Genomic DNA, 16,372 nt, shown 5'->3' on the forward strand with positions numbered 1-16,372 from the left:
CACACACTCACACTCACACACACACATACTCACACACACACACACACATTCACACACTCACACTCACTCACTCACACACGCACTCACTCACTCACTCACACACACACACTCACACAGGCACACACTCACACACTGAGCACAGGCAGGTTTTGTTTCCTTTAGCACGATTTTCACACACACTCACTCACACTCACACTCACACACACCCACACGCTCACACATTCACAATTCACACACTCACACTCACATACACTCTCACGCTCACACATTCACACACTCTCACGCTCACACACACTCACACACAGTCACACTCACACACACTCACACACATACACACACTCACACACTCACATTCACTCACTCTCACACTCACTCACTGACACACATATTCACACACACACACTCACACACTCACACTCACACACTCACACTCACCCACACTCTCACACACACACACACTCACACTCACTCACACTCACACTCACACACATACACACACTCACACACTCACTCACACATGCACTCACTCACTCACACACACACACACACACACACACACACACTCACTCAGACTCACACTCACACACACTCACACTCACACACACTCACACACTCACTCACACATGCACTCACTCACTCACACACACACTCACACACTCACACACACTCACACACACACTCACGCACGCACGCACATATTCACACACTGAGCACCGGCAGGTTTTGTTTCCTTTAGCACGAATCTCACACACACTCACACTCACACACACACGCTCACTCACACTCACACTCACACACACTCACACTCACACACACACACACTCACACACACACACACGCACTCACTCACTCACACACACACTCATACACACACACTCACACACTCACACACACACTCACACACTCTCATGCTCACACACACTCACTCACACACACACTCACACTCACACACACAGACACACACACACACTCTCACACTCACACACAATCACACTCACACACACTCACACACATACACACACTCACACACTCACTCACTCACTCACAGACACACACATACACACACTCACTCACACACACACTCAATCACACACACACACACTCACACTCACACACACCCACACACACACTCACACTCACTCACACTCACACACACTCACACTCACACACACTCACACACACACTCACACTCACTCACTCTCAAACACTCACTCACACACGCACTCACTCACACACACACTCACACACACACGCACTCACTCACACTCACTCACACACACACACTCACACACTCACACACACACTCACACACTCTCATGCTCACACACACACTCACTCACGCTCACACACACACACACACTCACACACAGACTCACGCACACACTCACTCTCACACTCACACACACTCACACTCACACATACTCACACACATACACACACTCACACACTCACTCACTCTTACACACTCACTCACAGACACACACACACACTCGCTCACGCACACACTCACTCACACACACACTCACACTCACACACACTCACACTCACACACTCACACTCACTCACACACACACTCACACTCTCACACACTCACACTCACATACACACACCCACACACACACTCATGCACGCACACACTCGCACACTGAGCACCGGCAGGTTTTGTTTCCTTTAGCACGAATCTCACACACACTCACACTCACACACACACTCACACTCACTCACTCACACACTCTCACGCTCTCACACACACACACACTCACACACAGACACACACACACTCACTCACTCACTCACACACACACTCACACTCACACACTCACACTCACCCACACTTACACGCACACACTCACACTCACTCACACTCACACACATACACACACTCACGCACTCACACTCACTCACTCTCACACACTCACTCACACACGCACTCACTCACACACACACACACTCACACACACACACTCACACACACTCACACTCACACACACTCACTCACACACTCACTCACTCACTCACATACACACACTCTCACACACACACTCACACACACACACTCATGCACGCACACACTCACACACTGGGCACCGGCAGGTTTTGTTTCCTTTAGCACGAATTTCACACACACTCACACTCACACACACTCACACTCACACACACTCACACACTCACATACACACACTCACACACACACACACTCACACTCACACACACTCACACACTCACTCACTCACATACACACACTCACACACACACACTCACACACACACTCACTCACACACACACACACACACTCACACACACACACACTCACACACACACTCTCACGCACTCACTCACACACACACACTGAGCACCGGCAGGTTTTGTTTCCTTTAGCACAATTCTCACACACACTCACACACACTCACACACACTCACACACACACACTCACACACACACTCACACACACACTCACACTCACACACACTCACACACACACACTCACACACACACTCACTCATACAATCACACGCACACACACATACCCGCACAGACACACACTCACACAGACACACACTCACAAAGACACACTCACTCTCACACACTCACTCACACACGCCCACACACACAGACACACACACATACCCACACAGACACACACACACACAGACACATGCCCATGTACAAACACCCACACACACACAGACACACACACACACTCACAAACCCACACACACACACTCACACACACATACTCACACTCACACACACACACTCACACACACTCTCACACTCACACACACACTCACAAACCCACACACACACTCACACACACATACTCACACTCACACACACACTCACACTCACACACTCACGTACTCTCACACACACACACAGAGTGGCGGGTCTGTGGAATTCATTGCCACAGAGGGCGGTGGAGGCCGGGACGTTGAGTGTCTTTCAGACAGAAGTTGATAAATTCTTGATTTCTCGAGGAATTAAGGGCTATGGAGAGAGAGCGGGTAAATGGAGCTGAAATCAGCCATGATTGAATGGTGGAGTGGACTCGATGGGCCGAATGGCCTTACTTCCGCTCCTATGTCTTATGGTCTTAAATAAGGAGAAGTCATCAAAACCATTCAAACCTTTTCACCAGTATCTGTGAACAAACAGCCTGTCCCTGATGGAAGAGCTGAAATGTAGATTCACAACCAGCATCCAGCAGGCTGACAGTCCTACTTATTGATGTCAGCTTGAAGCCTTCAACACTGAGCTCCAATGCCCATTTCAAACCCCGGCCTCCGCACTGATACTTTCAAGACAGGTACATTTGTGGTCTTGTATTAGGCGCATGTGGGTGGGAGGGAAGACTCAGTGGTTGGTTAAGGATTTCTATTGGTGGTGTCCATGGAGATATGTAAATTAGACTGCAGCATCCCATTGTCAACAGGGGAAGAGAGGGAAGGTTTTGTTCAGTCTGGTTTAATAGTTCATTGCTTGCTTTACAGACATCTATACTTGCAAACATAAGAACCGGCGGAAAAGTTCAGATGTCCGATCCAACACTTCACGGGGAAGTGATGGTATGTTAAGTGCTAAAAGGTCACAATAACTTCTATCGATTTATCTCTAAATGTTTTTGAGGAGTGGGTGGCCTTGGAAAGCATCAGTCGAAACTACAACATGTCCCAGAAGTTGAAGTATTGGTTAAAAAGGCAAAAATGGTTTTTAACGCCTCATCAAAAGTAACTGAAGCCCAAATACTGATCCTTGAAGTACTCCACTAGTTATCCAGCCGTCAGGGATCCCCACATCCCTATATTCTTTGGAGACTTGCATGGCACTGGAGAGGTGCCTTTGCAATATTCCCCAAATTCGGTGGAAAGAAAAGTGGTCCAACAGCAGCACCCTCTCCCACGCCAATATGCTCAGCACCAAAAGGTGTTAGTCATCAGAACCACCTCCACTGGGAAGGCATGGCCTGTGTGTGCCTGGCACGAGAATCCTGAAGCAACTGCTCTACTCAGAACACGGTCGTGGCAGGCGGCTCTCAGGGGGAGAGGGAAACACTTTCGGGATGTCCTCAAAATGTCCCTTATACATCCTGCTGGGTACACCTTTAAAAAAATCTCTAAGAAGATTCGACATGAGTGGATGACCTATTATGGTTTCCCATGTGCCTGTTGCCATGTCCCTAATTATAGATTCTAACACTTTCCCCTCCTACTGAAGTCAGGCTAACTTGCCGATATTTCCATGTTTCCCCCCTCTCTCATTTTCTGAATAGCTGGGTTACATTTGTTACTTTCCACCCCAGTGCCAATTGTTGTAGAATCTACGGAATCTTGTAAGATTTCTTTTTCTTCATTTACGGGATGTGGGCGTCGCTGGTTCGGCCAGATTTACTGCCCGTCCCTAGTTGCCCTTCAGAAGGTGGGGATGAGCTGCTTTCTTGAACCGCAGCAGTCCTCGAGGTGTAGGTACACCCACTGTGCTGTCAGGGTGGGAGTTCCAGGATGTTGCCCCAGCGACAGTGAAGGAACGGCCGATATATTTCCCAGTCAGGGTGGTGAGTGGCTCGGAGGGGAACCTCCAGGTGGTGGGGTTCCCAGGTATCTGCTGCTCTTCTTCTTTTAGAACATAGAACATAGAACAATACAGCGCAGTACAGGCCCTTCGGCCCACGATGTTGCACCGAAACAAAAGCCATCCAACCTACACTATGCCATTATCATCCATATGTTTATCCAATAAACTTTTAAATGCCCTCAATGTTGGCGAGTTCACCACTGTAGCAGGTAGGGCATTCCACGGCCTCACTACTTTATATGGTAATGGTTGTGGGTTTGGAAGGTGTCTATGGAACCTTGGAGAGTTACTGCAGTGTAACTTGTAGATGGGACACACGGCTGCTACTGTTCGTTGGTGGTGGAGGGATTGAATGTTTGTGGAAGGGGGAGCAATCAAGCGGGGCTGCTTTGTCCCGGATGGTGTCGAGCTTCTTGAGTGTTGTTGGAGCTGCACTCATCCAGGCAAGTGGAGAGTATTCCATCACACTCCTGACTTGTGCCTTGTAGATGGTGGACAAGCTTTGGGGGGTCAGGAGATGAGTTACTCGCTGTAGGATTTGACCTGATCTGGTAGCCACAGTATTAATGTGGCTCGTCCAGTTCAGTTTCTGATCAATGGTAACCCCCAGGATCTTGATTGTGGGGGATTCAGCGATGGTAATTTCATTGAATGTCATGGGGCGATGGTTAGATCCTCTCTTGTAGGAAATGGTCGTTGCCTGGCACTTGTGTGGCGCGAATGTAACTTGCCACTTGTCAGCCCAGCCTGGATATTGTCCAGGTCTCGCTGCATTTGGACAGGGACTGCTTCATTATCTGAGGAGTGGCGAATGGTGCTGAACATTGTGCAGTCATCCGCAAACATCCCCACTTCTGACCTTATGATGGAAGGAAGCTGAAGATGGTTGGGGCCGAGGATACTGCCCTGAGGAACTCCTGCAGTGATGTCCTGGAGCTGAGATGATTGACCTCCAACCACCACAACCATTTGGGCTGACAAGTGGCAAGTTATATGCGCACCACACTATCGCCAGGCAATGACCATCTCCGACAAGAGATGGGATTGAAGGTGGACAAATCTGCAGATTATTTAAGGAAGTGGCCCTAGAATTAGTAGATCCAATTGTGATCGTTTTCAAAATTCTTTGGCCTCTGGAATGGTTCCTACAGATTGGAGGGTAGCGAATGTGACCCTGCTATTCACAAAGGCACATAGAGAGAAAACAGGGAACTATAGACCAGTGAGCCTAACGTCGGTAGTGGGAAGTTGCTGGGGTCCATTATCAAGGATTTCATAGCACAGCATTTGGAAAGCAGCGGTGTAATCAGACAAAGTCAGCCTGGATTTACAAAAGGAAAATCATGTTTGACAAATCTACTAGAATTCTTTGAAGATGTAACTAGTCGAGTTGACCAGGGAGAACCGGTGGATGTGGTTTATTTAGACTTTCAGAAGGCTTTCGACAAGGTCTCACATAGCAGATTAATATGTAAAGTTAAAGTGCATTGGATTGTGGGTAGTGTCTTGAGATGGATATAAAACTGGTTCGCAGACAGGAGGCAAAATGTTGGAATAAATGGGTTGTTTTCTGATTTGCAGGCAGTGACCAGTGGGGTACCGCAGGGATCTGTGCCAGGACCCCAACTGCTCACATTATATATTCATGATTTGGTCGAGGGAACAAAATGTATTGTCTCCACATTTGCCGATGATACAAAGTTAGGTGGGAGGGTGAGCTGTGAGGAGGGTGAGCTGTGAGGAGGATGCAGAGATGCTTCAGCGGGATTTGGACAGGCTGAGTGAGTGGGTACACGCATGGCAGATGCAGTATAATGTGGATAAATGTGAGGCTATCCGCTTCGGTAGCAAAAATAGGAAAGCAGATTATTATTTGAATGGGTGTAAATTGAGAGAGGCGGATACTCAGCGAGACCTTGGTGTCCTCGTGCATCAGTCGCTGAAAGTAAGCGCGCAGGTACAGCCGGCAGGAAAGAAAGTAAATGGTATGTTGGCCTTCATAGCGAGAGGATTTGAGTCTAGGAATAGGGATGTTTTACTGCAATTGTATCGGGCATTGGTGAGGCCACACCTGGAGTATTGTGAGCAGTTTTGGTGTCTCTATCTGAGGAAGGATGTTCTTGCTGTCGAGGGAGAGCAGCGAGGGTTTACCAGGCTGATTCCTGGGATGGTGAGACTGTCATATGAGGAGAGACTAAGTCGGTCAGGATTATATTCATTGGAGTTTAGAAGTTTGAGAGTGGATCGCTTAGAAACATATAAAATTTGAACAGAATTAGAGACGGTGGATTCAGAAAGAATGTTCCCGATGGTGGGGAGCCCAGGACTAGGGGTTGTAGTTTGAGGATAAGGGGTAAACCTTTTAGGACTGAGGTGAGGAGAAATGTCTTCACCCAGAGAGCAGTGAATCTGTGGAATTCACTCCCACAATTACTTGAGGACAAAATGTTGTGTAATTTCGAAAAAGGAATTAGATACAGCTCTTGGGGCTAAAGGGATCAAGGGATATGGGGGGGTGGGGGGGGGGGCGTGGCGGGATCAGGATATTGAACTTGATGATCAGCCATGATCATAATGAATGGTGGAGCAGGCTCGAGGGGCCGAATGGCCTCCTATTTTCCGTGTATGTTTCTTTGTATGGCAGATCTGATTGGTGCCTTGGTCCTCGTTTCCTGGGACAGAAATTTCACAGACTCTTATCTTTATTAATCTCTCATATTTTGTTCAATCCACAGGTAGCTCCCAACCCAGAAGAGCCTCTATTGCGAGGATACATTCCATGACCATTGAAGCTCCCATTACCAAGGTACAACTGAATTGGAAATCTAATATTCAAGTAATGCAATGCAGTCCAATTTTTAACTATTTTCATAATATGACATTTTCCCGTTTTTAGTGGTATTTCAAGAATGAGCTGCGAAGGAGAAATCAGGTTGTTTAATTTGCATGTTCTTTAGATTTAGCTCACTGGTGGTCCTTGCAAAAACAAATCAGAGGCAAATTGTTTCTGCAAAGCTGACCACACGTAACTTGAGCATGAAGCATTTATTGTGCATTCCTTGTGGGATTATTTTATTCAACTTTGTCTTTAAGGTAATAAATATCATAAATGTTGCACAAGAGAGCAGCTCTGAGCCTGTGGCTGAAGCTTTAGATCGTGTGCTAGAAATTCTCCGGACCACAGAGCTGTACTCTCCGCAGCTTGGGAACAAGGATGACGACCCACATGCTAGCGATCTGGTGGACGGACTGATGTCTGTAAGTTAAGCTGCAAGTCCACCTTTCAGAATCGTTTTACAAAGCTCGGTGAAATGTTAGTAGTTATTCTGCACCTTTGTTAGACTGTGTTTATGCACATGGAGGTAAGAAGGTGGAAAGATGCGTAATGCATGAGCAAGGCACCTGTTAGAAAGGAAATTTAGTAAATTTCGATGAAGCTGTTCAAACCTTTGTTACTTGTGCCCTGCTTGATTTCTTCTCCTCTTCGCTCAGTTGTCAGCTCAAGTTCAGCATTAACACACTCGCCTCCAGTTCCGAAGATTGTGGGTTCAGGTCCTACTCCAGTGACTTGACACTGCGCTGACACTCCAGTGTAGTACCGAGGGAGTGTTGCATTGTCAGAGGTGCTGTCTTTCAGGATGTTAAACCTAGGCCTGGGTATCCTCTGGTGGATGCAAGTGCTCCCATGGCACTATTTTTGAACAACAAGGGAGTTATCCCTGTGACCGGACCAATGTTTATCTCTCGACGTTATCACCTTCCGTGAATGGGATTTGCCTATACAGAATTTGGCTGCCAAATTTCCTCCAACAGTGGCTGTACTTCAAAAGCGCTGCGTTGACTAAAGCACTTTGGGGTGTTGATGGTTCTGCAGAGGAGTCTATAAATGTGTTACCATCCCAACCGGATGGGAAGATTCCAGAATGGAATCCTGACTCAAAAGAATACAACATTTACTTTTTTTAAAAATAAACGTGAGTCACAGAACTTACTGCAAATTAGTTTTTACAAGAAAAAGCATGATAAAATTGGATTATAATACAAGAGTCCTTTACTCCCCATTTAGTTTAACGATTCCACACTGGTTTTAGGATTAACACAGATTACAAAATGCATCTTAATCAACAATGGTCTCATTAATACAAAGTCCCTTTTAAGCACACAAGATGACTGTGGGTAAATACACTCTCCACTATCAACCCAAGTTAGTGTTACATACATAGAATTTACAGTGCAGAAGGAGGCCATTCGGCCCATCGAGTCTGCACCGGCTCTTGGAAAGAGCACCCTACCCAAGGTCCACACCTCCACCTTACACCCATAGCCCAGTAACCCCACCCAACACCAAGGGCAATTTTGGACACTAAGGGCAATTTATCACGGCCAATCCACCTAACCTGCACATCTTTGGACTGTGGGAGGAAACCGGAGCACCCGGAGGAAACCCACGCACACACGGGGAGGATGTGCAGACTCCGCACAGACAGTGACCCAGCGGAGAATTGAACCTGGGATCCTGGAGCTGTGAAGCAATTGTGCTATCCACAATGCTACCGTGCTGTTTGAGGATGTCACCTCCGGATACCCCCAGATGATTGTCACGTGAGAGTTTCCAAACGCCCCTCCCAAACACGCTTTAAAATCTTGTCTCATAATCCCCTTGCATTCCTAAATCCAGGCTAGGCATTCCAAATGATAACTTTTAAACACAGCTTTCACTCCACTTCTAACAGTGAATCCAGTCCAGGATTTTACACCAACCCCTTCAGGATTTTATTGTCTTGACTGTTGACTTCTTACAGAATCCGTACAGTGCAGAAGGAGGCCATTCAGCCCATCAAGTCTGTACCAAGCCTCTGAAAGAGCACCCTACCTAGATCCAACCCCCCCCCCCCCCCCCCCCCCACCACCACCCCAGCCTGTAACCCCACCTAACCTGCACATCTTTAGACTGGGATGAAATCCACGCAGACATGGGGAGAATGTGCAAACTCCACATAGACACCCACCCAAGGCTTGAGTCGAATCCAAGTCTCAGGCGCTGCGAGGCAACAGTACTAACCATTGTGCCACTGTGCCGTGCTTTAACTCTGAATTTCCAGACTATTAAAATGGCATCAGACGTTTCATCTACGTCCTGAAGTCTGATGTTCCACTTTAACAAAGAACAAAGAACAAAGAACAAAGAACAAAGAAATGTACAGCACAGGAACAGGCCCTTCGGCCCTCCAAGCCCGTGCCAACCATACTGCCCGACTAAACTACAATCTACTACACTTCCTGGGTCCGTATCCTTCTATTCCCATCCTATTCATATATTTGTCAAGATGCCCCTTAAATGTCCCTATCGTCCCTGCCTCCACTACCTCCTCCGGTAGTGAGTTCCAGGCACCCACTACCCTCTGCGTAAAAAACTTGCCTCGTACATCTACTCTAAACTTTGCCCCTCTCACCTTAAACCTATGCCCCCTAGTAATTGACCCCTCTACCCTGGGGAAAAGCCTCTGACTATCCACTCTGTCTATGCCCCTCATAATTTTGTATACCTCTATCAGGTCGCCCCTCAACCTCCTTCGTTCCAGTGAGAACAAACCGAGTTTATTCAATCGCTCCTCATAGCTTATGCCCTCCATACCAGGCAACATTCTGGTAAATCTCTTCTGCACCCTCTCTAAAGCCTCCACATCCTTCTGGTAGTGTGGCGACCAGAATTGAACACTATACTCCAAGTGTGGCCTAACTAAGGTTCTATACAGCTGCAACATGACTTGCCAATTCTTATACTCAATGCCCCGGCCAATGAAGGCAAGCATGCCGTATGCCTTCTTGACTACCTTCTCCACCTGTGTAGCCCCTTTCAGTGATCTGTGGACCTGTACTCCAATTGTCTCTTACTTAGAACACTTTGTTACTCTTCCTTGAACTCTCCTGAACAATGACTCAACATAATGTGGCATACCTAGGGCAGCATGGTTGTACAGTGGTTAGCACTGTTGCTTCACAGCGGCAGGTTCGATTCTCAGCTTGGGTCACTGTCTGTGCGGAATCTGCATGCTCTCCCCGTATCTGCGTGAGTTTCCTCCCACAGTCCCGAAAGACGTGCTATTAGGTCATTTGGACATTCTGAATTCTCCCTCCGTGTACCCAAACAGGCGCCGGAATGTGGCGACAAGGGGATTTTCACAGTAACTTCATTGCAGCGCTAATGTAAACCTACGTGTGACACTAATGAAGATTATTATTAGGTGTCTCAAACTCCACATAGACACCCACATTGTTTCTGGCCTAATTCCCTGGTTATCTGGACTGCAACTTGTACTTTCAGAATCCTGCCCCTTCACAGCTCCAGTCCTGTCCAGTCTTTCTTCTGGCAGAGTTGAGACGTTCACTCCCCAATATCCAGTGTACAACTGCCAGCAAATTAGCTAAACTAAAATTTAAAAGCTTCTCTACCTTACAAGGCCCCAGTTGCTAAGCAATACCCACATACTGATGCCTTTTTTTATTCTTCACGCTGCCACCCTCTCTAACACAATAGAAAGACAATTAGAACTTAACAAAACCCTCACGCATACACCTTTGTCCAGCAAGAATCTAACTTTAGGTATTAATAATAATAATAATAATAATCACTTATTGTCACGAGTAGGCTTCAATGAGGTTACTGTGAAAAGCCCCTAGTCACCACATTCCAGCGCCTGTTCAGGGAGGCTGGTACGGGAATTGAACTCGCGCTGCTGGCCTTGTTCTGCATTACAAGCCAGCTATTTAGCCCACTGTGCTAAACCAGCCTCCGGTATTACCCTGCCAGGCACAGAAACATTAAATTAAATCCACTTAAAACTACTATACCTTATTTCCAATGTCTACCAGTACAAATATAAATCCCTTAAAAGGTTTCCTAACAAATGCAAGTCTCGGTCTTTCTTTCTGATTCATCAATTCCATATTTCCTCTGTTTCCTTCTGGCCTCAACCGATTGTGGGTTTAGTGTTTATTGGCAGAATTTTTAAAATGTGGACTAAATGCTCCCAACCGCAGAATTCCAGATTAATGGGCTGAATGGTTTGCTTCTGGACTGTCTCTTAATCTCCTGTGATTTTCAGAAATTGTCCCTGCAGCTTGTCTGCTCAATAATTTGTGTATCCTCACAGACAGTCAGAATGTGAGGTTCTTACTGCTCAGGCACGCTGCCAATCCCTTCTATTCTCGTGGACCTTCATTTTTGATTTCTGGGGGCTGATGGCCCATCTATATACCGTACACCTACTACATTACTAAATACAAGCAGGAGCTTTGTCATTGGAGAGAAAGAAAGAAAATTAGCCATTCTTGATCCTGACTGCTATCAGGAGGCCCCTGCTGCTCTTGTCTAAAGACCTTGAGGAGATTTTTGACCCCCCCACTTGAATAGTCTGCCAACACTCCTTGGCTCGGCTGAAACGTGAAAAAATGACTTTAGCAATGTGTTGGCGAGTTAGAGAGATCAAAGGACCGTATGGGAGAAAGCGCCAGTGCTTCTGATGTGGAGTGGGGTTAAAGTGGGTACAAATTAACACTATAAATGTTACCTCAGTGGAGTTCTGATCAACCAGTGCTATGCACAGTGCGTGGGCCAGCCAGGAACTCATGTTGAGCAGTTGCCATGTAGATTTGATTATCACAAAGGGACCAACATTGAATCAAACCTAAAACATGACAGCAGAACATTTATATCAGAATTTTATGCACGAACTGACGTGAGATTCAATGGGCCGAGTGGCCTAATTCTGCCCCGATGTTTTATGGTCTTATGGAGATTAAAATGTGTTCAACTGGTCTTCAGTGGTCTGGTTCCCCGATGTTACAGTCTCTCTTTAAGTTTTCACTGTGGGTATATTCACTCTATGTAGATAGGGAAGATGTGACGCATTTAACTGTTGTATATTGTATGATTCCAATACTGTAGAAATGAGCATCTCCTGCTGTGACTAACACACTCTGGCATGGACTGCTGAACCATTCACTTAGGATCCCATTAGCTTGAGCCGAACTGACCACTTGCTAGCACTTGTTTAAGACAGAAAACAAAAAAGGTTACTAAGCAGAATAGAACTTATGGTGCTGGAAGTAACATATTAGTGGGGATAAGGGATTGATTAGCTGACGGGAAGCAGAGGGTTAGGATAACAGGATCGTTTTCAGGATGGTAAACTGGAACTTGGGGTCAGTCCTGGGGCCGCAACTATTTTCAATCTATGTTAATGATTTTGATGAAGGGCTGGCGTGTTTGTCGGCAAAGTTGCTGAAGACAAAGGTGGATAGGAAAGCAAGTTGTGAGGAGGACACAGAGACTTGTCAAGGGATAGAAACAGGTTAGGTGAGTGGGCTAAACATTGTCAGATGGAGTATAATGTGGGAAAATATGAAGTTGTCTACTTTGGCAGAAAGTATAGGAAAGCTAAACATTATTTAAGTGGATTGCAGAACCCAGCAATGCAGAGGGATCTGGGTGTTCTTGTGCACAAATCACAAAAATGTAGCATGCAGGCACAGCATAATCTTCGGCATTTCTTCCCCAAAGATCTGCGGAAACTGGCTGATTGAAAATATTCACGACCGAGCTTGACAGATTTTTGATCAATAAGATTAAGGTTATGGGAAAGGGCAGGACATTGCATTAAAGGTCACAATCAGGTCAGCATGAGCTTTATTGAATCGCGGAGCAGGCTCGAGGGGCTAAATGGTCGACTCTTGCTCCTATATTTTATGATTATATTCTTATAATCAATGCAGCGATGGAATTTTATCAGAGGCTATTGTAACAGCTTGTTTGTAAATTGCGTGACCGCTCTAACTCTCCTCTCTTGCTACCTACAGGATGGTTTGCGGAGACTGTCTGGAAATGAATATATCTTCACCAAAAGTAAGTAGGACTTGTTTCCGGGTGGATCTTTGGGTTCATATCAGATTCTGGGAGAAATATTTTTTAAGGCAGAGTTGGATTGATTCTTATCGGGAGGAGGCAGGAATGTGGGGTTGAGTTACAATCGGATCAGCCATGATATTATTGAATGGCGGAACAGACTCGAGGGGCCGAGTGGCCTATTCCTAGTTTGTTCATTTGTATGTGTGGTAACTTGGTCACAAAAAGGTAGTCGAAATGCGTTAATGTTAAAGTTAATCGTCTTTAATATATAAAAATAACAAAGTTTAAAATACAGTATGGACTCAAAAATGGGAGCAGCACAGTAGCACAGTGGTTAGCACTGTTGCTTCACAGCTCCAGAGTCCCAGGTTCGATTCCCCGCTGGGTCACTGTCTGTGCGGAGTCTGCACGTTCTCCCCGTGTCTACGTGAGTTCCTCCGGGTGCTCCGGTTTCTTCCCACAGTCCAAAGATGTGCAGGTTAGGTGGATTGACCATGATAAATTGCCCTTAGTGTCCAAAAAGGGCCCAGGTATATCTGTGCATAGATCATTGAAGGTGCCAGGACAGGTGGAAAGAGCAGTTAATAAAGCAAATAGTATTCTGAGCTTTATTAATAGGGACAGAGAGTGTACAAGAGTATAAAGGAGGTTAGACTGAACTTATACAGACACTAGTTAGACCTCAGCTGGAATATTGTGCCCAGTTCTGGGTGTCACACTGTAGGAAGGATGTGAACACATTGGAGAGAGAGCAGGAGAGGTTTACAAGAATGGTTCCAGTGATGAGAATCTGCAGTGATGAGGATTGATTGGAGAGGTTCGGACTGTTCTCCTTGGAGAGAAGAAGGTTAAGAGGAGATTTGAAAGAGATGTTCAAAATCATGATAATCTTTATTATTGTCACAAGTAGGCTTACGTTAACACTGCAATGAAGTTACTGTGAAAAGCCCCTAGTCGCCACATTCTGGCGCCTGTTCGGGTACACGGAGGGAGAATTCAGAATGTCCAATTCACCTAACAAGCACGTCTTTCGGGACTTGTGGGAGGAAACCGGAGCACCCGGAGGAAACCCACGCAGACACGGGGAGAACGTGCAGACTCCGCACAGACAGTGACCCAAGCCGGGAATCGAATCTGGGTCCCTGGCACTGGAAGCAACAGTGCTAACCGCTGTGCTGCCGTGATGTACCAATATAAATATAAATCCTTTAAAACTATATATTTTTTCTAACACAAGTCAAACATGGGCAAGGAAACGTCCTGCTGATTACCATGTACTGCCCCCCCCCCCCCCGGCCCAGATGATGAAGCTACAACACAGGACTGCTTGTGCGCCAAACACAATGAGCACCAAGTGACAGAACCAATTCCACATCCCTAGCCAAGCTGTCCCAGTGCAGCTACAACACTGGCATCTACCCGGCAATGTGGGAAATTGCCCAGGTGTGTCCCGTACACAAGTAACAGGACAAATCCGATCCAGCCAATTACCGCCCTGTCCGTCTACTCACCATCATCAGCAAAGTGATGGAAGGAGTCATCAACAGCACTTACTCAGCAATAACCTGCTTACAGACGCTCAGTTTGGGTTCCGTCAGGGTCACTCAGCTCCTGACCTCATACAGCCTTGGTTCAAACATGGACAAAAGAGCTGAACTCCAGGGGTCAGGTTAGAGTGACATAAAGGAGCCTTAGCTCACCTGGATTCAGGGGGGAAACTCTCTACTGGTTGGAGAGAATGGATGTGGTTATTTATCCATAGAATCCCTGCCGTGCAGAAGGAGGCCATTTGGCCCATCGAGTCTGCACCAACCCCTCCGAAAGAACACTCTTCCTAAGCCCACTCCCCCACCATATCCCCGTAAACTGCACTTTGATCATGGCCAATCCACTTAATCTGTACATCTTTGGGATGATTGGTGATCAATCATCTCAGTCACGGACAACACTGCAGGGGTTCCGTGGATGGTGTTCTCACACCAACCATCTTCAGCTGCTTCATAACTGACCGTCCGCCCTTGGAGATCTCGGTGGCGAGTGCCGTCCACAAATGGGGGCTAGACGGAATGGTGCTTGTGGTGGTCTCCCAGAGGATCTGAGGGCCTGAGGTGCTTGCCCTCTGCGCATGCTGGCACCCTGGCAGTGCTACCGAGGTGCCAGCTTGCCACTGCCCGGGCGTCCAGGTGGCACTGCCCGGGCGTCCAGGTGGCACTGCCCAGGTGTCCAGGTGGCACTGCCCGGGTGTCCAGGTGGCACTGCCCGGGTGTCCAGGTGGCATTGCCCGGGTGTCCAGGTGGCACTGCCTGGGTGTCCAGGTGGCACTGCCTGGGTGTCCAGGTGGCATTGCCTGGGTGTCCGGGTGGCACTGCCCAGGTGTCCAGGTGGCACTGTCTGGGTGTCCAGGTGGCATTGCCCGGGTGTCCGGGTGGCACTGCCCGGGTGGCACTGCCCGGGTGGCACTGCCCGGGTGGCACTGCCCAGGTGCCCAGGTGGCACTGCCCAGGTTTCCGGGTGGCACTGCCCGGGTGCCCAGGTGGCACTGTCCGGGTGCCCAGGTGGCACTGCCCGGGTAGCACTTCCCTCCATTCTAAGGTAAGTGGGGATGTTCGCTGATGATAGCAAAATGTTCAGCCAAATATTGACGCAGTCCGTGTGGAAACGCAGCGACCTGGACAATACCCAGGCCTGGGCTGACAAGGATGTGCATTAACATCACACGTGTAGCAGACAATGACCATCTCCATCAGCCCTTGACATTCAATGACATCTCCATCACTGAATCTCCCACTATCCACATCCTGGGGGTTACCATTGACCAGAAACTAAACTGGACGCAGACATATAAATACTGTGGCTACAAGAGCAGGTCAGAGGCTGGGATTCCTGCGGTG

The 16,372-nt window shown here is 47.4% G+C and overlaps 1 protein-coding gene across 1 annotated transcript in view; it reads left to right on the forward strand.

The window, feature by feature from the left end:
* The window catches only part of pde8a (phosphodiesterase 8A), a 163,607-nt gene that overhangs the window by 74,359 nt on the left and 72,876 nt on the right, over positions 1-16,372 (forward strand). Inside the window, exons 12-15 of the mRNA XM_072470290.1 lie at positions 3,493-3,567; positions 7,309-7,379; positions 7,667-7,831; positions 13,433-13,478. Of these exons, the coding sequence (XP_072326391.1) occupies positions 3,493-3,567; positions 7,309-7,379; positions 7,667-7,831; positions 13,433-13,478 (357 nt within the window). The remainder of the gene's footprint in view (positions 1-3,492; positions 3,568-7,308; positions 7,380-7,666; positions 7,832-13,432; positions 13,479-16,372) is intronic.

Source organism: Scyliorhinus torazame, chromosome 12 (genome assembly GCF_047496885.1).
Source record: "Scyliorhinus torazame isolate Kashiwa2021f chromosome 12, sScyTor2.1, whole genome shotgun sequence".
NCBI classification, from domain to species: domain Eukaryota; kingdom Metazoa; phylum Chordata; class Chondrichthyes; order Carcharhiniformes; family Scyliorhinidae; genus Scyliorhinus; species Scyliorhinus torazame.